Source organism: Pelmatolapia mariae, linkage group LG7, assembly GCF_036321145.2.
Source record: "Pelmatolapia mariae isolate MD_Pm_ZW linkage group LG7, Pm_UMD_F_2, whole genome shotgun sequence".
Lineage (NCBI taxonomy): Eukaryota > Metazoa > Chordata > Actinopteri > Cichliformes > Cichlidae > Pelmatolapia > Pelmatolapia mariae.
The window spans coordinates 43,472,480-43,498,770 of record NC_086233.1 but is presented as its reverse complement, the minus strand read 5'-3'; the positions used below and the strand labels follow the sequence as shown (position 1 = coordinate 43,498,770).

Below are 26,291 nucleotides of genomic sequence, written 5' to 3'. Positions count from 1 at the left end.
GACGGAAGCCGCTGCTGGCGGTCTGCCGTCTTTTCCCACTCCGTGCTCCTTGAATGACTTGTACCGACTTCTTCAGCTGCCGCTCCCTCTATACACCGGTAGTTTTCCGGTGTCTGGACCTACTTTGTGTGACTTACCAGGAAGCTGGATCTTCTTCGTGACTGACAGACTTTGAATCCCTTTAAAGCAGATTTTCGGTACGTGCCGCTGACAACTTACAGTGAAGCTTTGGCTACTTCGTTTGTAACAAGAGCTGTTTGTTAAACTGATCCGACTGTACAGCAAGTGTTTGGCTGCGAGCCCTACTTTCTAAATGAGATCTCCGAATAACCCTGACTAGCTAAAGCTACTTGCTACATGCAGATTATCTTTGCTAAACTGTGAGCAAACATACAGCCTGAGGGCTGCTGCTAGCGTGTTAGCTAACACATTCTGTGTGTCCACGTTTGCACTAAGTTAACCCAGCATACTGTGCATTAATGTGCACAGTATATCTGCAGCTTAGAGGGCAATGGGCTCCCTGTGCCTACCAGAGCAACTCTTGGTATTATTAGCACGAAACACGGAGATCATATTTTAAACCTGCAGTTTGATCTTGGTGTCAATCTGGATCTTATCAGCTGAGATAATCTGAATCAGAAGGTGTGAATTGTATTTGGTTAAAAAATAAAATAAAAATTAAGAGGCTGGGGGGCGGAAGGGGGTCATTGTATAGTAGTATAGTATAGTTCATTATACATAAATCAATTTACGAATCATAACTGGAAAATGTATGGGCAAACCCCCCAGCAAATCTGCATGAAAGAAATGTCCACAAACAAATGTGGAAATTTACAATAAACAAACTTGCAGATTTAAAAGTTAAACAGTGGCAAATTTGTGCGAAACAGAAATGTACCTTTATCTTTGAGCCTTAGCAAAATGCAAATCGATGTTATGTTTAAAAAAAAACTCATCTAATGTTGATTTAATTGAAGGACACTGTCCATAGAGGTAAGGTTGTGGGTGTGTTTGTTTGTTTGTTTGTTTCTCCTGTGCCAGGCTGTAAACATATTTATTTTGGTGTTAAACTTGATGTTTTAGTAGAGGACTGATTCCTCAAGTGGCCATTGGAGGGACTGCAGTTTTTGGAGCCCTTGGCTTACTTCCAGTTGTGTGTGTGTGTGATAAAAGACATTTAGAGGAATTTAGATTTTTATGGTGATCTGATTTTTTTTACATTTTTTAAAATTAAAAATCATTAAAATAGCTGCTCTTTGGGGGGTTTTGTCAATCCATTAATAGATAACACCAAATAGTTTTAGTTAAGAAAGCTGCAAGATTAAGAAAATGTTACAGCTTGTATAAATATATGAAACATCTCCTGCATGACTGGATGAGTTTTGAATACCAATGGATAATATTAAAGCGAGAGTGTCCGACTTCCTTTGTCTCAGGAGCGTGTGGGAGAGCATCATGTGGAGGAAGGCTTTGGTAGCGGCCCTGCTGGCACTAGCTGTTGGCTACTTCTACGGCAGCCCGGAGCTGCCGGAGCAGATCCTGCAGTACATCAGCCTGCCAAACTTCCAGACTTCATCTCAAAACCTGAACAGTCAGAACAGCTTGGAGCGGGTGATCTCCAGCGCCTGGGAGGCTCTGATAACTCTACCAACCCGGCAGTGGAGCAGAGTGGCAGTGGGGTAAGTCACAGAGTTGAACAGTAACAGAGGTCTTTGTAAGAAATAGATTTGCGTATTTACTCAGGCGTGTCACCTGAAGGTGCTGTGCTGTGCACATGGAGAGGCTGCTCTGCCAGTGTGAAGGAATGTGTTGTCATGAGTCAGAGCTGAGGAGGAGGAGGTGTCTAAGAGAATTAAGTCATTTGCAGCCTGTAGCCTGCTTTGGAATGGCCAATAAACGCAACCAGATTATCACATGGCAAAAGATGATTGGCTGAAGCTGAAGGACAGCCCACTGGAGGGATGGAACCCCCCTTTTTTTTCTTTTTTTTTTAAAGAGGGAGAAGTGAAATAATACACCGGAAGTCCCACTGAAATGGTAGGATAGTTTCATCCAAGACTGCTGTGACGACAGGAAGAGATGCTTTATTTAACATGAGTGGTAAAACCAATTCAGCTTATCTGGATGTCCATCAATGATTCTCAAATACAATTTTCTTGATTTTGCATTTTATAATTTTTGCCAGCATTGAACGTTCTCAATACTGTTTCAAGCCATGATTTCGATTAATTGCAGAACCCTAATAGTGTTTTGTCTTCACCAATCAGGAAAAGTCAAACAAAATACCAAAAAAGATTTGTGATTGCTCTTAAATAAACAGTTGAGCTGTTTGGTATCCACTCGCACTTTATTCAGCTGTGTTAGTAGATTAGAATATGCAGGTTTCAAATTCCCTTACTTTTACTCTTAACATAAAGAATACAACATTTACTGTGACCCACAGGCTACGTGGGGTATGACAATTTTCCATAAGTGCCATTAATGTCAAACCTCTGTTTTTAAGAGGACAAGGCTTAAAGAAATTAGTAAACATTCAAAAACATCAACACACCCATTGGTGTAATTCTGCCCCCTGTTGGTGTGTTAGTTAAATGTGATAGGGGAACTACAAAAAGTACCTTTAAAGCAAGTTTTCCTTGCATCTGTACAAAACCCTGATGTTTTAAATGAAGGAATTGTTACTTGTTTTGTGACACTGACACCACACTGGTGGATTTGCCTCCTTTTTAACATCACCAGTTTGGTCATTTTGTCTGATTTACCCATGAAATAACCCGTAGTCTGTACTTGCCTCTCTAAGGGTAAATGCCTGCGTGGACGTGGTGGTCTCAGGAGTTTCACTCCTGCAGGCTCTGGCTGTGGATCCTGGCATCGGCCAGGATCACGAAGTGCTGCACTCCAAAGAGGACTTGAAGGAAGCTTTCATCCATTACATGGGGCGTGGAGCGGCTGCTGAGCGCTTCTTCAGTGACAGGGAGGCTTTTCAGAGGATTGCGCGTGCAGCAGCAGAGTACCCCAATGCAAAGGCAAGAGGGCTGCTCTACTCCTCAGGCAGCTGCTTCCTTTATTTCTTTTAATGTATTTTAAAATAAATACTTCCTTCTCAAAAAATCTTGTGTCATCTTCCAGTTCTACGTGGGAGGAAATGCTGCCCTGATTGCTCAGAAGCTTGCGACATACCCTGATCTGATGGTAGACCAGCAGTTTGATATTTCTGTCTTAAACACGTACACAACATTTCATTTATTTAGAAGCATTAGCTTTTTGCTTTGGTAGCCCTCCAAACAAGCTATAACACTGTAATTCTGGATATTAGAGCATCTCTGTCACAGATCCAGGAATTTATTCTAAGCAAGTGGCACAAAAATAAGTAAATGGTAGCCAGGCTGGGGAAGTTTAGAGTATCTGGATGAAGAGCTTATAAATATTGTTTTTATGTAACAGGTTTTGCTTTGTGGTCCAGTTGGTCCTAAACTTCATGAGATGTTGGATGAGCAGATAATTGTTCCCCCAGATTCCCTCCAGGAGACGGATGAGTTTCACCTCATCCTGGAGTATAAAGCAGGTAAAGAAGAAGACGCTGCAGCCCGGGCAAGATTTCTTCCCTCACTTCAGCCTGGATGAGTAATATCACAGCTGTGTGTATGTGCTCCTCTTCTCTGTCTGCAGGTGAGAAATGGGGTTCAACTCAGGCACCTCAAGCCAACCGCTTCATCTTTTCTCACGACATGTCCAACGGGAAGATGAGCTCACTGGAGACTTTTGTGGCGAGCCTGGAAGAGTTCCAGCCCGAGCTTGTCGTCTTGTCTGGGCTCCACATGATGGACGGTCAGGGCCGAGAGCTGTGGGAGGAGCGGCTGAAAGAGGTCAGCTGGCTTGAGGCTCATCTTCTGCTTTCATGTTTAGTTTATTAAACTTTAATCTTTATTATTATTTGTTGTTACGCAGTTCAGTTTTATTGGTATAACACAGATTCACGGCAGTCGGTGCTTTATATTGTAAAGACCCTGCAATAATACAGAGACAGCAGTATATCCAGCAGGCAAGAAGTGTATATGTTTTTATTTATTGATTGAATTTATTTAATGTAAAAAGTGCCTCTCTTCGTACGTACACACACACACACACACACACACACAGCCTTGCACCCACTTCTTACACAAATCTATTTCAGTTCTGTTTGAAGCACTGTTATAACGAGGGGATAGAAGATGCTTTGTATCAATTATTCATCAGTTTATCTGCGTGTTCATGACTAAAATAATCTGAGTTCATCTGCCAAGGAGGTTATGATTTTGGCAGCATTTGTGTATGTGCATGTCATTCTGTCTGTAAACACAATAGCTGGAAAAGTTTTGAATGAATTCTGATCAAACTTTGTAGAGGTGTGGAGCGAGGTCATGTTGATAATACATTCAAATTTGGCTTCCATCCACCGAAGTCTTCAAGGTCAACTTCATGATTGATAAATTGATAAAAAGCCTTGTAAGAATCATCAGTCAGTTATAAGTGTGTCACCATATAGACAGTAAAGATTTAAAATATCATGTCATATTTGACCTCTGACCTTTCCTTTAAGATCAATAGATTGATCTGAAGATCCAAATGATAATATTGCTTTACAGATCTATTTAAAACTATGTTTCTCACTGCTGGTGTGTGTAGTGACACCATGTAGGCATATAGGGAATGATATATGTGGATTCTAAATGTCATGTTACAGTTTGGATCCAAATAAGTGTAAGAACGTTCCCTTAGACGTAAACACCGGCCTGAGACTGAGCTGCCTTGACGAAGGTTTATGCTATATAATTCTGGGATCTTTGCTTCCTGTCTGCAGGCTGTCTCGGCCATATCTGACATCCGTAAAGACATTCCCATCCACCTGGAGTTGGCGAGCATGACCGACAAAGACTACATGAACAGCATAATGCAGGAGGTACATGTGGAGTGCAGCTGTGGCTCTGAGTTTTAACAAAATCTCTTCCAGCAAAGATTCATGTGCTTCATGTGCACATCACCGTGGAGTTCTGTATATTTAAAGTTTGTCTGTTTGTTTTTTTGTTTTTTTTTTACCTGATTCCTGTTAGCAGGTTATGCCCATTGTCAGCTCCATTGGGTTGAATGAGCAGGAGCTGCTCTTCCTCTCTCAGGCCGGAGAGGGGCCTCATGCAGAAATGGTGGCCTGGAAAGGCATCCCGGATGTGGGTCGGGTCAGCGACATCCTCCTGTGGATCCTGGAGCAGCACGGCCGCAGTGAGCCATCGTCAGAAGCCGATCTCACTCGGATCCACTTCCACACGCTGGCCTACCACATTCTGGTTACAGTAGACGGATACTGGGGGAACCAGGTGGCGGCGGTGATGGCCGGAGCGCGGGTGGCCAGCAATCAGGCCTGTGGCCTCCAGTCTGTCGACGTCAGCAAGGTGGAGCTCAGAGCCCCTCTGGAGTTTTACAGCTCCCACATGGAGCCCCGGGAGCAGCTGTCCCTGAACCCAGCAGAGCCTGTTACAGTGTGGCGGCGCGGAAACGTCACCTTTCACTTCACGCCAGTGCTGGTCTGCAAGCGCCCACTTCGGACAGTGGGGCTCGGGGATGCCATCTCAGCAGAGGGACTGCTTTACTCAGAGTTACTTCCCCAGCAGCCTTTCTGAGGTTTGCTTCCAGCGGACTGTCAGCATGGCAGACGGTGAGAGGAGCTTAAAAGAACCGGAGAGATCACAACTCCTACCGTGGTCGATGGGATGGAGTTGCCAGATCTCTGGTTTTAAATCTGGCCCGTGGACTCATCCAGCCTGCCCTGCTCCCCTCTGTTGTCCCTCCTTCATTTTGCTCGGGCTGACACAGAAACTAAGGTCGAACTTTGCCGCGAGGTGGCCTGAGGCTTGAGGCTATGCACTGGATGCAGTTCGAAAGCCATCTTCACAAACTCCAAAGAGTTTTATCGGCTCAGCAAAACTTCCTTCTGACCTGCATATCTTCAGTATGCTGTGCCTTGAGAAAATACACGAGAAGTTATTGTTAAATATTTTATCCATATTATAGAGCTGAACAAACAAAAATGACCTTGAAGCTGTGACACGAACAGCTGAAACTGGAAACTGATGCACACGTGACCATGTGGTAGAGTTAAGCGATAGATTTGCTTCTTCAACTTTGGGTGCATAGAGCTGAGTCAATAGAACAGCTTTAAAGGGTTATTCTGTCATGTTTATCAAGCATTACTCAGTGTCTGACTTATTTACACGTAAGAACTGTTATCTATGTTATCTAGGCATACTTGACTTTAACTTTATATTATTTCTTAGCATAGAGAAAACACTAGACTGTGACAACTTGTGTTTTGTTTGTTTGTTTTTCTAGTGTTTGACCAAAACACTCTGGCATACAATGACATTTTAAGCTTGAAACCTCCACAGCACCATCCTTATTTTTTTAATAATGAATAAGAAAGTCTCACGCTTACATATGGCGACTTGAAATATGCTTCTGAAGCGGGTCCTTCTTTATGCAGTAAAGCTCTGTTTACAGTGAGATACCAGCTATTTAACTTAAAATGGACCTATTATTGCTTATCTTTCATCTGTCCCGTGTATACTGTTAATAAGGGTTGATGACGTCCCACGTTCAGGTAATCCCTGTAAGATAAAAGCTGAACTTGGGCTGCATTAAACACCTGGTTTCGGATGCTTGTTTTTTTTCTCTTTTCTTTCTTGGCTCTATCTGATGTCACTGAGGGCTTAGACCTGCAGTTTAAACCTTCTATTTGCGAGGGGCAGTCAATCCAAAAGGCGCTTGTTTCTGACTGTAATTACCACAGTAGCTCCTCATTAGAGATAAAACAAGTAAAAGACGTTGTCAGAGTTACTGCAGTTTTTTTCCTGTTTCAGTCATACAACCTCTAATCATGTCACACGATCGGCTTGAATCAGTGAAAGCTGGCCAGTATGACTCCTCTGCTTACAGCCCTAGCATATAAGGAGATTCTTCTTCATGGGTTCTTTGTTGTTACTGGTTTCTGTATCACTTACAGTATGTAAAATAATGTGTTTTGTATACCTCAGACGGCCACTAAAGGCACGCAATAATAATGGAGTCTTAATGCAACCCTATGACACAGACGAGAGTGACATTTTCGTTTAGCAGGACCGTTTCTTTGCACTAGCGGAGGTGGCAGGTTTGCCGAGAAGGTGAATGTAACCCGAATTCTCAAAACTCCTGCTTTTTTTCTTTCTTTCTTTTTTTGAGCAAGTACAATCTGTTCAACTTCACATACTTCATATTACATCTTGCATGTTTTTAACATTTGTAACTGTCATTTGCTTGTTGTTTGTCATTAAAATGTATGGAGAGAGAGAAGTGTGTGTCGTGCGACTGGTGATGCAGAATATTACGTGTATTTGTGTGGGCTGTAAGAGATAATAAGTCCTGATAGACAGAATTTTAAGATGTTTTTTTCCCTTTATTTCTTAATGGGTTTGTTTTATTTGTTTCTCATCATTTACCTGCTAAAATAAAATCAATTGAAAATCAATAGATGAACTTACAGTGGAACATTTATGTCTTAAAATAGAAATTAGATGCTGTTGTGAGGTAATTTGCATTTGTGGTTCAATAAATGTGTAAAGGGTCCAGAAACACGGTGTTGATGGATCAGTGCTGTGTTAGGTGGCGAATAAATAAATCTGAGTCTCCTCTGTACTTGAACTGCATGATTTGCTTCCCATTCTAATGTTATGTGATATGAAATTTTCTGTAGTCTAAGGAGCTTGGAAAGAAAGGGGTTGGACTTCTTCAAGCCACACTAGTATGATTTTTTTGTTAGTTTTCCAGCATTTTGCATAGCTTTCTGGTCATTTTATTCATTTATTGGTGCTTTTCCATTAGTTTGTAGATATTCTGTCTCTTGTTTTACTTCTCACTTTAGTTGCATGTGCATGCTTTGTCTTTTCGTGGTAGTTTTATATATTTTTTGTTGTGTCTCTTCTGTATTTGTGATTGTTTTCTGTCTTGTTGATCACGTTCGTGTCTCTTTGTGGCCTTTAGGATATCATTTAGGTTGTTTTGTGTTACACTTTTGGGTGAATAGTGCTGTCCCCTCACAGTAAGAAGGTCCTGGGTTTGAATCTAGTCCAACCTTATATTTTTTTTCCTTCCTCTTCCTTAGTTACATAAATGTATTAGTGTAACAAGGCCAGACTCACTGAGACCCTGGTTGGCTGTCTCAGTAGTCTACAGTATCAGTGGTTTGTGTGCCTAAAGACCACCACAAAGCAAAACACATTTTTAAGGCAACTTGTATTTTTATCTGCAGGTATAAAAACCTTGTTTATGATGAATGATATCGGTAACAATGTGAGCCTGGCAGAAACTGGTCTGTGTAAGGACAAGAAAACTCACCGTCCATACGTTTCTTACGGAAACATTTCTTTTCCATTGTTAGGAATACTTGAACACTCAAAAAAGAAAAAAAAATTGTTACGCGTCTACATTTGATTGGCTTATCCTGTACGTGATCCAATCAAAGCTCCGTGCGTCTCTGCGCAGGGTTGAAACCCCGCCCCTGTGTGGTCGAGCCGGCCTGTAGCCTTTGGAGAGGGCGCCTCCACAGTCTCCACCCCCGGATACCACACTCACTCCTTCCCCCCGGCCCTTTATAAACGTAGCAGCGCTAACAGGCCGTTCCCGGGCTGTTAATTTTTTTTCTCGTTGATGGTTAGACTCTGTGAGAGAAGGATGAAGTTCCTCATAGCTGTTACAGTTATTGTGGGATCCCTAATTTTTCTCGCTTTCCCGAATGGCTCGGCTGCTGACGAGAAGAAGAAAGGCCCCAAAGTAACAGCGAAGGTGGGTGTTAGCTTGTTAGCAGAAAATCTTTGCTCTTATTTCTCGCTGTCCGCTGATGCTAACGGGAAGCTGCAGCTTGTAAAGCCACGTCACAACCAAGCTGGCCTGCAGGACGCCGTCTGCTTGACTAAGCTAGCAGACATTTAAGCTTTTCCGATATCAGCTGTGATTGCATTTATAAAGCACTCCGTGACGTCAGTACTAAACTGGCGCTGATGGATAAGAGACTAATATCCCAGAGCTAGCTGTCCATGGAGATCATGGAGCTAGCTCGCCAAGAATGTTAGGCCTTTATCTTAACTGTATGCAATCCCAAACACATTGTTCATAAATGGCCCCACCTTCCTTTGGCTTTTCCTTATCTGTTCATTTATTTATCTAATATAAAGAGATAAAACTGCAGCTGTGTGGGGTTCGGGTGTTTTTGTCTGGCATATTGTGTCTGGTTTGTCCACGTCTACAGTTTGAAGGAAGCTCTAAACTGGCCGTTAACTGAGCCATCATGTTGGAACAGACTCACTTTAAAACCCGATAAGTAACATCAAGTAGTTGCTTTCATTATTAAATAAATGTATAATATGTGGTATCATAGGTCAGAGTTGAATTTAAGCAAAATTTTTCTTCCCGTAGTTTTATCATGCAATCAAAGCATGTCGGAGGTGAATAAATAAACTGCTGTACATGCTAGTTAGACTTCTTGCAATAATGAAGCCAGCTGAAACGATATTTCGGTATTATATTTTATACTATGATACAAAAAAAGAGGGGGGAAACCCTTTTAGTCTTTACACGACTTCACACATTAACCATCGGGACTTTTATGTTGCAGGTCTTATAAGATTGATATTCAACCAAAGAAACAACAACAACAAAAAACAAACAAACACCAGGGATATTTTGAATATTAAAATTGTCCTTCAGCAGCGTTTGTGTCTTTGGGGAATTCCCCAGACTCAAAATCTGCATTTTGCTGTTTTTGGCCATTAGATGAAGAAAAATGTACTAAATGTGTTGTTCAGACCTACCACCAAATAACAGCAAGTGCCTTGACAACCTCAAAGGGAAGAAAGGCACAAAAAAATCAGAATCTAATAATTCAGTCTTTAAAAGTCTTATAATTTCACATGGAAGTGTCTGCAGGCAAACTACCCGGGGAGTCTAGGGTTGCAGCTGTCTGTTCATTAAATTACATGGAATTTAATCTTCTCAGTGTTGTGAAGAACATAAACTAGCTATTTAAGTATTCTGACCCACCAGTTTTTACTTTTTGTTAAATATCAGTAACTTAGATCAAGCTGTGGAGGGGGTGGGGGCCTTTGAGCTCTGATCCTGGGTTGCCAACCTGGTTCTTGGGACACGGATCAGGACATCACCTCTCTCAGGAAGGAAGCAGAGCTAGTTCAAGAGATTGAGAACTAAAATTAGATGTAGCTGGGCTCACATCCACACACAGCTTGAGTTCCGGATCCAGTCTTCTAGTGAATGGTGGAACTATAGAGATGGGGGGCAGGGAACGTAGGTTCAGAGTTGAGCCGCTGCATTTGCCTAAAATGATGGAAATGTTAAAGCATTTGGACGCCTCCTTCTCTGGCCAGACGGAGGACATGCTGGCTGTCTGTGTCCCTGCTGAAGACCATGGCAGTGGTAGCTTGTGACAGTGAGCGCTGGGTTACTCTGCTTGGAGTACTACCGTCATGCCTGCAGAAGAATATGGATGGATGGAAATCATTAAAAAATCAGTTTTTTGAAAAAACAAACAAAAACGTGTGTAAAATGATTTTATAAGCTGCTTTTTTAATGTATTTTTTAATAGGTTTTCTTCGACATTAGAATTGGTGATGAAGACATTGGAAGGGTTGTCATCGGATTGTTTGGGAAAACCGTTCCCAAAACGGTTGACAACTTTGCTGCTCTGGCAACAGGAGAGGTGAGAAGCCATTTCTTCCTTTTGGCACCATTGACCATTTTATTTGTGACTAAATTGAGGGGGGTGATTTGGTCAAAATGGGCAGAAACTAAAATCAGTATTTCTCTACTCATTCATTTCAGATGTTTCAAGTGGTGCTCATGATATTTTTTTGTAATTTGCAATTGAACAGAAAGGATTTGGTTATAAGGGCAGCAAATTCCACAGAGTCATCAAGCAGTTCATGATCCAGGGTGGAGATTTCACCAGAGGAGACGGCACTGGAGGTGAGACGTCAGGACTTGACAGATTTTCTTTCTAGCAGGAATTAATTTGCATTTTCACTGCCCTGGGTTTACAATGTACCAGGGCTGGGGTTAGGCACGTAATCACAATCTGCCGACATAGTTGACTCTCTCTGTCCATAGTGTGGTTAGCACATTGGTTTGGCAAGCAAAAGGTTACTCATTCAATTCTAGCCAAATCCAAAGACAGTCAGCATCAACATATCTATTGTGTGCTAAGAGCCTGTTCAGTTCACAAACACTCCTTTACCATTTTTGTGGCTTTACTGGTCGAGTTCATTCCAAGAGCGACTGCATTCAGCGTTCCTGAATAATTAAAGTGAAGATAAGCATTTGCAGCAATCAGGCCATTCAAATGAGTTGCAAAGGTCAGTGCAGGGAGGGAGTGGAAATGGCTAATATATAAACCTTTTTCTCTTTGAAGGCAAGAGCATCTATGGAGACCGTTTCCCTGACGAGAACTTCAAGCTGAAGCACTACGGGCCCGGCTGGCTCAGCATGGCCAACGCTGGCAAGGACACCAATGGCTCCCAGTTCTTCATCACCACAGTTCAGACTCCATGGCTGGATGGGAAGCACGTGGTGTTCGGAAAAGTCCTGGAGGGCATGGTGAGTGTCACACTGAGTCATGTAAATGGCTCAAGGGGTTCAGGGGGAAGGTTATCACCTGAAATATGAATTCTAGGAGCTGATCTGAGCTACTAAAACAGACAGTTGATCAGTTTATTGTTCAAATTCTTACTCAGGTTTAGCAATTGGGGAAAGTAAAATAATTGCAATAAAATTATTTCCCTTCTTATGAATCAGGCACACACATGCGCTGTTAAGTTTAAGCCGAGACAACTAAAACAGCCCCAGTCAGTAAAATCTGCCTAAAACTGTAAAGAGTTTTCGTAGGTGAGCCCATGCAAACATAAATAACAGTTGCATGCTGCTGCTGCCTTTCTTCCCAGATCTTTGACCCATTTAGGCGTGTGTGACAGTTGGCGTAGCTTTGGCTCGCCAAGGAGCCACTGTGCTGATGTATGCAAGTCCAGACATGCCTGGGATTCTTGGCAGGCTGGTGCGAGCTTGTCTGTGTCCTTTTGAGTTGATGTTTTCATGCAAAGTCGGTTTGAGTTTCTAACCTTGTTGCTTTTCCCGTAGTTTGGTTTCTTTTCACAAACTTTAAGAAAACCAGAATGGGGCACTACAGACTACATGAGAAGATTGAGCCAGCTTACTGACCAGAGGGGGGAACTGTAGCTCAAGAGATTGTGGGTTGTATACTAATCAGGAAGTTGGCGATTTGAGCCCTCATTGGCTTCTCTAGTCTGCATGTCAGAGTATCCTTGGGCAAGATACCTGAACTCTGAGTTTCTTCTGAGGCATCATCAGTGTGTGTGAGTGTGGCTTTTTGGATTAAAAGGGTTTAGGCATTTAAAACAAAACAAAAAAGCACTAAATGTTTGTGTGAATGAGGCTTGTAGTAAGAAAGTGCTTTGAGTGCTCAAAGAGTAGAAAACTGCTAGTAGCTGTCCACGTGTCTGGGTGTGAGATCAAAAGTAAATGCAAGGTAGAAAGTAGTACTACTGTGTGCTCTGCACATCAAAGCAGCACAACATAATTTATAATTTATCATACAGTGTTTTTTGTTTTCTAAACTTCTAGATATGTCAGGTTTTGAAAATGAAAATGTAAGTGGAATCATCCAGGAGAGCATGATGAGTTAGGAGGAAGTGGTGTGTGACTCCAAAGTCGCCAAAAGTATGTGACGATTAGCTGGAAATTAAGCGTATGCAACACCCAAAGACCCCTGCACTGTTACAGTGGTGGGCTTCAGCAGTGGTTTCTTTCTAACCAGTATTTATTCAGGTTTTAAAACTACCAGTTTAACCAAGTGAAATGCAACTAAGGACATTACTCCAGTACTGTACTTTGTTCTTTAAACTGTAAATAAAGTGCACTGTGCATTGTAGGCCATAAATTGCATGTAGCAATATATAAAGTTATGCAAATGTTTTTATTAAGCTTCAATAAAAACTCAAGTTTCAAAAAAATTGTATTTTGTGGTTCAGGGTTAAACTGTACATAAGATTGCTCAACTTTGACCAAAAGAAGAGTACATTTCTTTCAAATTAACCCTGTATTGATTTTATTTACTTATGTCTTGAGTGGGAAAATGTAACTGTACGTTCATCATTTTATCTTCTAGGACGTGGTGAGGAAGATCGAGGAAACGAAGACCGACGGGCGTGACAAACCTCTAAAAGATGTCGTCATTCACGACTGTGGAAAAATTGAAGTGGAGAAGCCATTCGCAGTCGCCAAGGAGTAGAGCGCTGCCGTAAGGTTAACTAGGAGAGCCGGACTGGGGAAGGAGGGGGCAAGTGGGTGGGTTTAGGGAGAAATCGTGCAGGCCACCTCGTTTTAACACTCAGCTCTGTGGTCCAGGGGGAGGGGTTTGGGTTATTCAGTGGCTGCTGTCTTAATGCACCAGAAAAGTATCAACTTCAAGCAACCGTGACAACACACTGGGTCCATTTAACAACGAGCATTCCAAGGTGCACTTTTTTGTAAGAAAAAGGAAATGAAATCTGAAATAAAGGTTTCAGTTTTTGTTAAACTGATGTGTACATTTCATTGCGGTCTCCGTGAAGTTCATGTATTTAATGCATTTACATAAAAGATGGATTTGGCTTCAACACTAGATTTTTATGAAGTCACTCAGTTCTTCTTGTGAGCACTAGGTGGAGCGACTTGCCTGCTGTTATCCCCGAGAACTGAAACCAGAGTGTGAAGCTCAGTGCGGCACCACAGAGCGAACAGAATAAAGTGTATTTTTCACCAATTTCTCTTAAGTATGGGTTTTTACAGAAATAAGTTTAGCTGATAACCAGGAAGCCCCACTGAGGTCAGTTCTTCACAAAGGAAATGATAACCGAAGTGTCAGCCATACAAACTCAAAGGCCACCACGTAAAATGGGAAAACCTGATCTACAGATACCCTCAACAAAAGCGAGCCCAGTGGCCTTGAGGAAAATGAGCCCTTCACTGTGAAATTTCTCAAGAGTCTGTTAAATTCTGCAACGTATGGTTTCATTGCAGGTGGATTTTTTTTTTTTTTTTTTTTTTTTTTTTTTTTTTTTTTTTTTTTGGTAATCAGTGGCACAAAGCAAGCTTTCAAAAGTCAAAGGTGCTTCTGCTAATTTCTGTGAAGGGGGGGGAGCTGATGCGTCTCCATCACCAATCCACGTTGTGAAATCCTGACATGTCAAGGCTGCTGGTGGCCTAAAATGAAGAGCATATTACAATATACAGTCAAAATGGTCAGGTACAAGGACTGGACTGGAAATGAGTGAAAATGTTCAAAGAAAAACTTTGAAAGATCTCTAGAAAACCTGGAGGACTGTTGGTCAAGAGAACCTTTAAAAAGTTACAGAGAATCTGGTCCATTGGATGCAAAATAAAGTAATGAGGGGTGCTCCTGCTCCTCACCTCTAAACGCAATTAAAGGACACTTCTAGTTAAAGGAATTTAAAGTTGTCAGCAGCTGGTGGCATTTGTGTGCCACACTTGGCTTTAATCAAAATTGTAATTGTAGTTAATTATTGAGACATTTAATTAAAAATTTAATAATGTATTTAATTAGTAGATTTTGGCTGCTCATCCTCTAGTAAAAAACAGGAAGGAGCATAAATCCACCAGCGAGGTTTTAAAAATGCAAGACGACTAAATTTTGCCTAAATAAGTTTTATGACTAATAAATGTTTGATTAGCTGTGTTGAAACATCGTTTGCACGAAGATTTTGCATCATGGGATAGTTTCCAAAAAATAAAATCAAGTACCTCTCACTACTTTCATTGGGGTATCATCATCTACCTGAGTTCTGGATTCCAGTGCCACTGGCTACTCATAGATCTGGAGTTATATCCAGTAACCACTGTTTTTCTTTTATAGAAGCAGAGTAATAAAGAGCAGCAGGAGGCCCAGTGGAGACAATCAAAGCAGGCTGCTGCACTCTGTACACAGAGTAGGGATGTGTTTTAATATCACGCTGCTCCTGCAACACTCCTGTGGCAAAGCCAACGCTCTAAACACGTTTGAACACTTTGTAGACAAGTGTGGTCTGTTGAGTTATAATTAACAGAAACTGTTCACCTTTTTTGCATTTAGATTAAAGATTGCATGTTTGCTTTGAATCATCATAAAGGTACCCCGAGTACAAAGCACATAAATAGCTCATTAATATACACGAGCAGCATATGAAATGTCCCTGAATGATGCCACACTGTGTTGCTTTAGGTTGCAATTTCGAGTAGAAAGGAAACAAGGGAAGTAATATTAGGCTTCACAGCTTTCCTGTTGATAACAGGAGAGGAAAGGAGTGGGAAAATGCTTGTGAACAAAAAACAACTTCTGCTCCAAGATCCATGCCCACCACATCTTTCTTTCGATGTACTGTATTTGATGGTGTGCTTACAGTTTTCTTCCACAAGGAGTCTAAACACCCTGAAACATAGAGTAAAAATCTCTTTATGAAAAAGGGAAAGAAAGAAAGGAGAAGATCCTAGAAACAATGTGTCTAACCAAATACTTGCTCTGAATCTCATTACTTTGGCTTCCTGTGAGGGATCTTGGAGTCAATTTTGACCTTCAATGCACATGTTAAACAAATATGCAGGATATTTTTCTTGTGTTGCATAATATGTCTAAAATTAGAAAAATCCTGTCAAGTGTGAGAAGTGTGTGAAACTCACTCACTCATATTATTATCGGGTTGTCCTAAAAACTCTCTGAAAAGCCTTCAGTTGATCAAAAATGCTGCAAGAATAGTGACTAGGCTACAAAGAGAGAGCATATTTATCACATACTGCTTCTCTTCATTTGCCTCCTGTTAAACTTAAAATCCTTCTACTCGCAAACAAGGTTTGAATAATCAGGCCCTATTTTATTTTAAGGACCTCATAGTACCATATCACCCAAAAACAGCTCTTTGTTCTCAGCCTGTGGGCTTACTTGTGGGTCCTAGAGTATGTGAAAGTAGAATGGGAGGCCGAGCCTTCAGCTTCCGGGCCTCTCTTCTGTGGAACCAGCTCCCAGTTTAGTATAAACTTTTATCATTTCAGCCTCAGCCATCTGAACAAAAACAAACTGCAGGTACACACCCCGTACCTGCATACACTAGGAAAGCAAAGCTGATTTTCAGATGTTGTTGATTGTGAAGTTGCATAATTACAGAGGAGTGAGGAAAAGCTTTGATTGGAGTGTAATTAAGATTAAATCACTGTAATGTGAAGCTATTGTCCTCCAACTTCAGACTCCAAACAGCTTTCAGTGCTAAAATCTAGGCCTCCCTAAAGGGAAATGATTTTTTAAATGGTTGTCAACAATCAGGCCAAAAGAAAATATTTTAGGAGACCAAAATAGCAGATATGGGCCCTGAAGTCCTTATTTTGCTCAAATTCACTCAGGCATTGTATGACTCATCAGAATCAAAATATGGAAAGAATGCCCCAGAGTTGGCACAACCATGGTCTTGGTTAAACCCTCTCTTGTTCAGTTTGGCCTTGTTTGTGGCGATTGGGATTTGTTCAGTGAAACTGTGTTATTCTTCACTTACTGGCGTTGCTGGAAAAGCCATGACGGGCCGGACATATCTGGCATAGCTTCCTGCAAGGGGCTTTGTCAAAGAGATTATACGAACACTGGAGAGAATCACAACAAGAAGCATGGAAGCTTTCGGTCACACAGGAGCACCGAACGTCCTCCTCCTGCCCTTTTGCCATCAGCTCATGTTTATCTACTCTCTGCCACAGTTTAACAGCAGGAAATACACGACAGGTCTACATGGGGTCATTTTATTTAAAGAAGAACCAGATCTGAAAAGAAAGATCCTCTGTGATCCAAGCGCTTCTGAGTGCTGATCTAGGACCTAATGTTGTTCTAACTTTGACCAGTCCATTTATGAAAGAAACAGTAAAACACTGAGGTTACCAGTGCTTATTTATAGGGAGGGAATTGATAAGAATTTAATATTTCCAATTCCATTATCTAATTCAATTCCTTATTGATTATCTTATTGATTCTCATTGGGCTCTCACTGACTCCACTTTGAGTGTGACCACCATCGCTAAGCAGCATATCAAAAACATTACATTCCTGCAAAATAATTGCCTGCTCTGTGGTCAAATGTTCAGTATGATCAGGATCATACTCAAAAAAAGTAATTATTACATATAATAACACTTTTCTTAAATGTAATGCAGGGGAAAAATGATTCGTTACACAACTTGACTTTCACGTTTCTCTGTAAAATAACCTGAAGCACACTGTCTTATAATTACCATTTAACAGTATAATCCTGAGGCTACAGGGCTGGGCTCGGCACTCACTTGGCTTCAACGTCACTCTGGGTTCCCGGCTAGCTTAGCCTTAGCATGCTAGCTAAGTTGTGTTAGCAGCTTAATGCAGTTGTTTCTCTTACATTCGCGCTCTCGTCTGTTTGTGGCTAAAAGTAAAAGTAATGTCCGTATTCACTCTGTAGACTGTACCACCATTTTCCTCCTCTTAACTAAAATCTGCCGATTAGTGCAACTGCAAGTGGAACTGATTATAGGCAAGCAGACTAACAAGTCCAAGGTACTGAGCTACTGGGAACCAGTTCGCTACAGGAACTGGTTCTTGATTCCGATTCCTTCTTGTTTATGTTACATTAAATCGCAGATATTAAATTCCCTCATTTTTAGTACTGAAACATATTCCATGATATCAGTGCTAGTTACAGAAAAAAATACTTTTTATGAGGCCCTCTGGAAACTCCACCATTTTCTTCTGTTCAGATTAGACCGATAGCTTTGTTTTTGTGGTGCAACTTGTCATATTTGCTCAACCTGGCATGAAAGTTGAACAAGTTTTTTTAGTCTACTTTACATAAATTTTATTTCAGTTAAGTAATTTTTTGGTTTGATTTGTTTAAGTTTAGTTTTAGTAACCTATAACTTCATTCATCAAGCAGATTTTATTTTCAATCTCTATGTCTGGTATCAACATTTTTCTGACAGCATTTCATCACTTCTTTGTTATCAGAAAACATAATCCAGGCAATATCGCCCGAAGTCATATATGCTTTATTTGCCTTTTGAAAAATATTCTGTTTATATTTTCAGTAAAAACTTGTTGGCTTTAAAGCAGGTTTGTGGATTAACAGACACAAGTCAAAGGTGTGTGTTTTACATATTGCTGAATACAGATGAGTTTTTGTTGAAATAGGCCTCAGGTTTGTTTACTTTTTAAAAATTATCAGTTAATATGCAAACTGACATATTTTAAGCCCCTATCACTTGAGATGACACGCATCATGTCTTTACACAGGCCATGCCTCCTCAGGACCTAAAGAAACTAGTACTTTATTTCTTTGTGCTTTGCATTGTTCTTGTCCAGGAATTTAAATTTCCTCTCCAGCCCGAGGTCACATGTCTTGGTTTCTGTGATCCGCTCTCTGTATAAAGCATTGAATAGACTGTAGTCATTACCTTTTGGCCAGGCAGAGCTGTTCTTGTTCAGTTTGGCTGGATGTCAAACACAACTCGGTGGTTCTGTATTCATGACAGAGCTCACTGCACTCCTGGGGGCCTTGTCAGTGCTTTAGTATTTCATTATCAATGAACTGGGTCATGATGATGTGTTTAATGATTAAAAGTTGGCCAGATGGTTTAAAACACATTAAATTTGGTTTGATAGCAGCTTCTTGTTGGCTCAAAATGAGCTTCTAGGGGGTGAATACAGATATAAGAATGACTGGCCCGTCTATTACTTTCTGCTTTACGCACACTTTAATATTTCCTTAACAGAAACCAAATGCTATCAGTGCCTAAGTACATTTGTATAGTTACCTCTGCCAAGGAGGTTACGTTTTTGGTATTGTGTGTGTGTGTGTCATTCTTCTTGTCTGTAAGCACGATAGCTTGGAAAGTTTCGAATGACTTCTGAGAAAATGTGTAGGCTGTAGAGCGGGGTCATGTTAATAATCCATTAAAATTAGTTTTATATCCATCAAGGCCTTCAAGGTCAACTTAATGATTCATTGGTCATAAATTGACAAAAAGCCTTATAACTGAAAAACTATGATTCTTACAAGTGATGTGCACTATCAACATATAGAAAGCCCTAACCCGCATATAATGATTAAAATATGATGTCACATTTGACCTCTGACCTCTCCTTCAAGGTTAACAGATAATAATGCCATATAGAGCTATTTAAAACCATGTTTCTTACAGCCATTGTTTGTGTTGGCAGCATACAGCCTTATAGAAAATAAAATATATATGGAGACGCTAAATATCATGTCATATTGACCATATTTGACCTCTGACCTCACTTTTACATTTCACATCTGCCTTTCTTTCATGTTGAAACCCAAATGCGTTATACCTTCAAAGAAAGTATTGTCAGTTGGAAGCGAATGAGCCCAGTTTGAAATATACTGTAGTATCATATTGTATAAGAGCTCAAGTTATTTAACAGGGCGAATAACAAAACCTGCACTTCACACTTGTTTTTCATGCACTGCAAACTTCTTAAAGTATGTTTAAAAAGAACAAATTAAAAAAATGAATACACAGAAAATACAGAACGATTCCCTTAAATGTAAATACTTCCCCGAGACTGAGGGCCCTTGGCAGAGGTTTGCGCTCTCAAAGTGTCTTCAACTGAGTTTAGTCCCTGTTAGCTTGTTTCAGTTTAGACTTTATTGTTTAGTTTTAGTTTAGTTTCTATGTTTGCTTGAATGTTTGTTTGCCTGACAAATACATTGATGGTATTTCTCAGACTGTAAGATTTAACAATACCATCTAACATCACTGCTATACAAACACATGATGCTGTCATGAGATGTGTTGTAAAGAGGACGCAAATGCAGAACAGAGAAATAAACAAAATGAAATGTGAGCCTTTAACTTGTTTTCTGCAAATAAAAAAAGTCTAGCACAAAACCGGCAGTCCAAAATGAGCCGGAGCAGAAGAGACATCAGGAGCAGAAACAGACAATCACACAAAAACAAAGTCAAGACTCATCTTCACACAGGTGAAGATGAGAGAAAACCTGCTACCCGTGTAAACTGGAATACATCCATATAAGGATGGGTGGGAAACATGATGACAAAGAGGGATGGAGGCACTAACGCAGATAAGACGGAGACACCAAGAAATACAAACATACTGAATACTAAAAACATACACGAATGAATCACAAAATCAAAACAGGATCCAAAGACTCAACAAACACTGAACAAAGAACAAGGACAGACACAGTCACACAGACATCCCATAAACACATGAACCATATGCTCCTCAGACTGGTTGTGCTGACAAATTTGACGACACTGACAAAATTTAAGATATTTCCTGTATGTTTTTTTTATCCTAATATAAGTAGACTATGCTGTTTTAGTAACTATGACAGATTTCCCTCAGTAATAAATAATATTTTGAACCTGTGTGTCTGATATCTACATTTTTCTGACAGAATTTCGCCACTTCTTTGTTTCCTCATGTCTCTTGTGATCAGAAAACACAACCCAGCAGCATCGCATTTCCTTAAACATCCTGCATTTGCTGTATTTTACTTTATTTTCAGTAAACATTTGATTTTAAGGAAGATGAGTTTTTTCTTGCATTAGACCTTGACTGTTTTTAGTTTTTATAGATATTTTGAGCCTCTAAGGATTTATGTGAAAGGGATCACGTCCGAAAACGCTCTAGTGTTGTCTTTCTTTGTGTTTTGCATTGTTATTGTCCAGGAATTTAAATTTCCTCTCCAGCCCGAGGTCACATGTCTTGGTTTCTGTGATCCGCTCTCTGTATAAAGCATTGAATAGACTGTAGTCATTACCTTTTGGCCAGGCAGAGCTGTTCTTGTTCAGTTTGGCTGGATGTCAAACACAACTCGGTGGTTCTGTATTCATGACAGAGCTCACTGCACTCCTGGGGGCCTTGTCAGTGCTTTAGTATTTTTATCATTTTCATCATCATCATTTTTTCTGATTAGCATCAGTAAGAAAATAGATTCTTGGAAGCGATATTATTCCTTGCATTTTTTCATATTTTGTGTTTAAACTCTTCATAATTTTCCAAAAGTTGAATCTTTTCATCTGGACGTAGCGTTTTTGTGGGAGAAACATTTCGTCACTCATCCAAGTGACTTCTTCAGTCTCAGACTGAAGAAGTCACTTGGAGATTTACTTTCCAGGATGATTGAGAATGCATCAAGAAATCTTCATAATTTTCTGATGTTATAGCTTATCAGCTGCTCAGCTGGCAGTAGGTCTGTCCATGTTTGTGGTTGGTTATGTGCCACCAATGTAACACACTAGTAGCTAGACTGGAAAATCCTGGATTGATGTATCGAGTTTATGAAGACCTTTATGTGACTGCTTAGGCATGTTAACCCTAAGCTCAGCAGTCAGGCTAAGTGGTGAAGAAATGATTCTGGGTATGCTGAACTTGCTTCATAGTTCAGCTCACAGCATTAGGCAAGAAGGTCTGATAAACCTGTTTGTAGCAGAATGCATATTGTGAGTTTGCTGTCCAAAGATAGCTGGAAGCTAGTGGGAGTTTCTCTTCCAAGAAGCAGGGTTTACAAGTGAAAATGTTCTTTAAAAGGCCAAACTTTTCCTTGGGCACTGCTTGTTCTCTTCAACTGCGGGCCCAGCCACAAACATCATAGAAACCTCTGCGGCGGAGAGATGTAAATAAAGCTGAGATCAAGTTCAAAATAACAGCCGAAGCACGTTCACATAGATAAGGAAAGCCAAACATGCAGTGTACAACTCAGAGGGGAAGCAGTTTGACAACACAAGTATAAATATACAATACTAGCAGCGGCGTGGGAAAGGTCAGTGTGGGAACTGGGGCTTATTTTTTGTCAATGAGTTTTAGAAATCCTGGCTCTGACTCCGGGACAACAGACTTTTGGGTTCCCACCCAGACCTATATACGAGCAGCAGTGTCACATTAATTTCTTCATTGTTCTCCAGTTTCCCCTCCGGTTTCTCTTCCCCTGCTTTGCAGCCTGCAGAGTTTGTCAGAGTTTTCTTCGGGACGTGGCCCAGCCTGTGGTGACATGCTGGTTCCCACGATCTCCTGCCCTTCCTCCAGAGTCACTACTTGCTCACTGCTCTGGACAGGAAAACAGGGCAACAAGGCCACTGAGAGTGCGTGCTAATTTAAGCAACTCTGCTGGCTCTCCATTGTCTTACATGAGAATTACGTGAAAGACTGTGAGCTGGTGCCTTCTCTGTAACTAAGAGTACATATAAGTTATGAGCGTGTACTAAGCTCATGCGACACAAATGTCCCTACAAGGACGGAAATATGGAAAAAATAGTGGGAATATTTCCAGAGGAGGTTAACTCAAGGTCTCATTTTTCCATAATCTCTGCTCATATTTACAATGTAGTTATCAGCAGTGCTAATCCAATGGTGGGCTACTTAGGCTGCAATTGAAATATCTCAACAGATTTTCATGCTGCACATCTTTCTCGTAGTTTCAAGGTCTGTAGGACTAAACCAGCTCAGTGTAGACGACACTAACTCAAAAGCCCACAAGACCAAGAGCTTGGTGGGTTTTTGAGCTGAGTGGGTGAGGGAGCATTACAAAACATGATGTGTAGAGCTTGTGTGTGTGTGTGTGTGTGTGTACATGGATGGCAATTTGATATGTTTCTCAGTGACTGAAGCTGGAGTTGCTTTGTCAGAAGCTGGATATGAATATTTGATTCAAAATACAGAGCTATACTTGTAATTTTCATGTAAAATTGGTCTACCAATCTGTAGACAAATATTTCATATAATGGCACCAGTTCAGAAGTAAACCACTACATCAAGAAGCCTGATCCCCTGCTGATACCCCGACATAATTCCCAGATTTCCTACACACTGCCACCATGATACATCCATCCATTTGCCTGACTGCTTCACGAGGATGGGTGACTGGATGCTTTTGATATTCACATCAGCATCAGCTGTGACTAACTTCTGCTTATAGAAGGAACAGGATAAGAACATGTTTTCACTTCCATTTTCTCTTGCCTGTTTGGCTGGAGCATGCCCAAAAGAAGAAGATATAAAATTTTGTTGGCAATCTGGATCACTGTATTTCTTTTCTGAAGTGGGGTGGATCAGTTAAAAAAACAAACAAACAAACAAACACAACTTCATAATAATCTACCTTTCTTTTAATGTAAAAAAGTCAGTAAACATCGTTTTTCAGTGAACCAGCCATTTATAAAACAGAGATTTCAGCAGTAAGTCTTTTTACATTTTGCATTATCTATAGGAGTAGCTCTACAAAAGCAAAAAGTCTTTACAGTGAGAGTTTTGGGAATTCAACAAATAAGGTGTTTTACTTTTTAAGGTGCAAACAGTTTTATGCCAGTCATGCGTCCTATGTAATTAAGATTTGTTAGTGCCCTATGGGTCAGCAATTGGTGACAGCAGTGAGGAAGAAACCTTGCAGCAGGACCAGGCTCTGAGAGAGGCAAGTAAAACTCAAGAGAGGTTATACAGCTACAAAAAGTAAAGTCAAACTTTTATCACTGTATTTTTTTTTTATTATTATTATTCTTTTAAAGCTCCTGGGGCCTTAAAACACATTTTTATATAATCTTCATCAGCTCCATCTCAACCTCAGGATTAAAAAGTAAGTACAATCACAAAGGACGAAGTCTCCAACTTTTCTTAAATAGTCTTCTTAATGCTCTATATCCTCAGTCCAGCATGCTCAGCTAATTAAAGTTGCACCCCCACCTCCTGGCCTGAATTCTGACGACACGATAAAACGATAAAGCTGTGACGGGAGGGACGTCATCAAGTGTTCTTCCAGAAACAATAAAAGTTCTGCCGCATTCCTGCTCGTCTAATGGAGTTGGGTAATAGTAGTAGCACCGGGTTCATGGTGACAAGCTAACTGATGGAGTTATGTAAGCCTGTGAAATATTAATCAAACTGTAGTTCCGCAGGCAGTAGCTCTAGTGCCAGATTTTCACATCTGGTTTGAAATAAGAGAAAAACTGAAAGTAAGTGCTTGGATCTTAATGTAATATTTATAGGCTCACAAAACAGAAATAAGGACTAAAACTTGGTATCTTTGCACTAAAAGTCTTCTCAGCCCTTCCAGGTCATGCTCTGTGGTGTGCATACATGGGTGAGTGGAAATGGGGCAGCAGGACTTGCGTAATAAATCTCATAGCTGAGGGGCAAGATGGGCTTCTTTTAGAAAGAGCCACTTGCTTGGCACTTCAGGCAACGGAATACACAGTCGATATGGAGCCCGCTGAGAGATTACCCACTTACACAGTTCCTGCAGACTGCGTCATCTGTCCCGAGAGGCCCGTGATCCTGTAGTCCAGATACTGCCTACGTCATTTGAGGAACAAACAAATTAAAGGAAAAAATGAAGGTTGGTGATGTTCTGCTGGCCATTTTGATATTTAAAATTCATTTTGCGGCCTTATTTTATGTATTTAAAAAAGCATGTCAAACTAAAACTCATTTTAACTTGTTGGCCACATACCACAATTCATCTTCGGTATGCCAGACCACTAAAACTTTTGCCTCATAAGCTATAATAAATCACCTTTGAATAGTTTCTGTCTTTTACATTTTAAAATGTTCAAATTTAAAATGCCATCCATTTATAAAATTGATGATTGATTGTTGACCTGATATCTCCTTAGGAAGGTCAATTTCAACAATACGAAACGTATTGTTGAAATGCAAAAATGCATAAAATGAAATTATCCTGTAATTACAAAAAAGTCTTTGTAATGTTTATGTAATTTACCTCCCTTTGGTGTGCCAGTTCTGGCACCCAGCCCTTATGTTTGACAACGCTGTGTTAAATACTTTGATGGTCTCAATGTTTGACTTATTACAAAAGTCAAGAAATAAGATTTTCCCAGATTTTTCTGTGACGGTTTGATTTGCAACCATAATGAGCTGAATTGCAACAGAATCAAAAGTGCTCACCCTTTGCGTAGTAGTACTCTTTCCTCACTGTGTCTGCCTCAGCTAGCAACACTACTTAATGGAGTCTACTAATCATAAATGTCAACATATTTCTGGCTCCCATTGAAAATGTGTAGAAATAAAGTATTTTATGAATTAAAACCTAATTGCACAATAAAATTATATTTTATAAATATAGCATGCTATATATCCAAAGACATTTATAAAGGAATTATATATATATATATATATATATATATATATATATATATATATATATATATATATATATATATATATATATACACATATGTATATATATATGTATATGTATGTATATGTATATATATATGTGTGTGTGTGTGTGTGTGTGTGTGTGTGTATATATATATATATATATATGTATATATATATATATATATTCATTTCAGTTCCATGTTCTTTTCCTATTAGCTTCTGGATTAACTCTTTGCAAGTGAATGAATTATTGGACTTGCTATTGGATTAGCTTCTACATTATTTAGCCATGTGGTCCAATGTAAGGAGATCCGTAATTGGTTAAGAGAGAAGAGAAACACCCTGGCAGCCACAGACTTGCACTGCTTAGGAGACCTTTTTAAAAACATGCTTGTGCTGCATAAGGATTCACTTTTTTAAGCTATATGAAGACTATCAAGGGATACTGTATATTTTTCATATAAACGTGGTATATGTCCCCAGTGCTCTGACTGTGTACCTGTGGACTCATGTATGTAGCCCATGTTAGCTTGTGAAAATATTACATCCCAGCAGTACTAACTAGCTAACTAGCTACCGTGTCTTGCATGCTAATGGAAAACCTAAAGCAGGTCAAGCTGTTGGAACCAGCACCAAGTCCTGTTACCTTTATACGCTTGTATGATCTTCATGTGTTCTCATTACGTTTTGGCTTTTCTGCACCTCAGAAAGTGCTTACATGTCATTTTAAGAAAGTAAATGTCACAAATGCTTTTTAACAAGGTCTCCTTAGCAGTACAAAGCAAACAGGTGAAAACAGCAAGCTGCCAGCCTGTTTCTCTCTAACCAATAAGAGATCTTCTTATATAGCACAACATGGCTAATTTGCATTGCTTTTTCTCCAAGGACCAAAAGATTCAGGGAAAGGCTAAATAGAGAAGATCTAGTTGCTAATCCAATAGTTAATCCAATAGCTAATCAAGGAAAAGGAAATGGCATTGAATAGGAAGAGTGGAATCATTATTTT

General features: G+C 40.2%; 2 protein-coding genes across 3 annotated transcripts; both read left to right on the top strand.

Moving 5' to 3' along the window:
- The first annotated feature begins 9 nt into the window (after window positions 1-9).
- Window positions 10-7,534, top strand: adpgk (ADP-dependent glucokinase). Of its 2 annotated transcripts, none has more exons than XM_063479205.1 (8): window positions 10-197; window positions 1,437-1,679; window positions 2,801-3,026; window positions 3,130-3,192; window positions 3,445-3,565; window positions 3,670-3,866; window positions 4,841-4,939; window positions 5,094-7,534. In XM_063479205.1, exons 2-8 carry the CDS (start codon window positions 1,456-1,458, stop codon window positions 5,652-5,654), a joined length of 1,491 nt encoding a protein of 496 aa, XP_063335275.1. In that variant the 5' UTR covers window positions 10-197; window positions 1,437-1,455; the 3' UTR covers window positions 5,655-7,534. The 2 variants fall into 2 exon arrangements, with proteins under 2 accessions (XP_063335275.1, XP_063335273.1); XM_063479203.1 differs by having other exon boundaries at window positions 5,091-7,534.
- Window positions 7,535-8,620: 1,086 nt separating this feature from the next.
- On the top strand, window positions 8,621-13,680 carry ppib (peptidylprolyl isomerase B (cyclophilin B)). Its single transcript, XM_063479202.1, has 5 exons — window positions 8,621-8,847; window positions 10,661-10,774; window positions 10,947-11,040; window positions 11,483-11,667; window positions 13,253-13,680. Exons 1-5 carry the CDS (start codon window positions 8,713-8,715, stop codon window positions 13,373-13,375), a joined length of 651 nt encoding a protein of 216 aa, XP_063335272.1. The 5' UTR covers window positions 8,621-8,712; the 3' UTR covers window positions 13,376-13,680.
- The last annotated feature ends 12,611 nt before the right edge of the window (window positions 13,681-26,291 follow it).

Excerpts from the sequence above, each read along its gene's own strand:
- ppib (XM_063479202.1), top strand. The coding sequence starts at position 8,713 with ATGGTTAGACTCTGTGAGAGAAGGATGAAGTTCCTCATAGCTGTTACA. Across the intron at positions 8,848-10,660 it reads GCCCCAAAGTAACAGCGAAG|GTTTTCTTCGACATTAGAAT; the intron begins GTGGGTGTTAGC and ends ATTTTTTAATAG. Across the intron at positions 11,041-11,482 it reads CAGAGGAGACGGCACTGGAG|GCAAGAGCATCTATGGAGAC; the intron begins GTGAGACGTCAG and ends TTCTCTTTGAAG.
- adpgk (XM_063479203.1), top strand. The coding sequence starts at position 1,456 with ATGTGGAGGAAGGCTTTGGTAGCGGCCCTGCTGGCACTAGCTGTTGGC. Across the intron at positions 3,867-4,840 it reads GGGAGGAGCGGCTGAAAGAG|GCTGTCTCGGCCATATCTGA; the intron begins GTCAGCTGGCTT and ends TCCTGTCTGCAG. Across the intron at positions 4,940-5,090 it reads TGAACAGCATAATGCAGGAG|CAGGTTATGCCCATTGTCAG; the intron begins GTACATGTGGAG and ends GATTCCTGTTAG.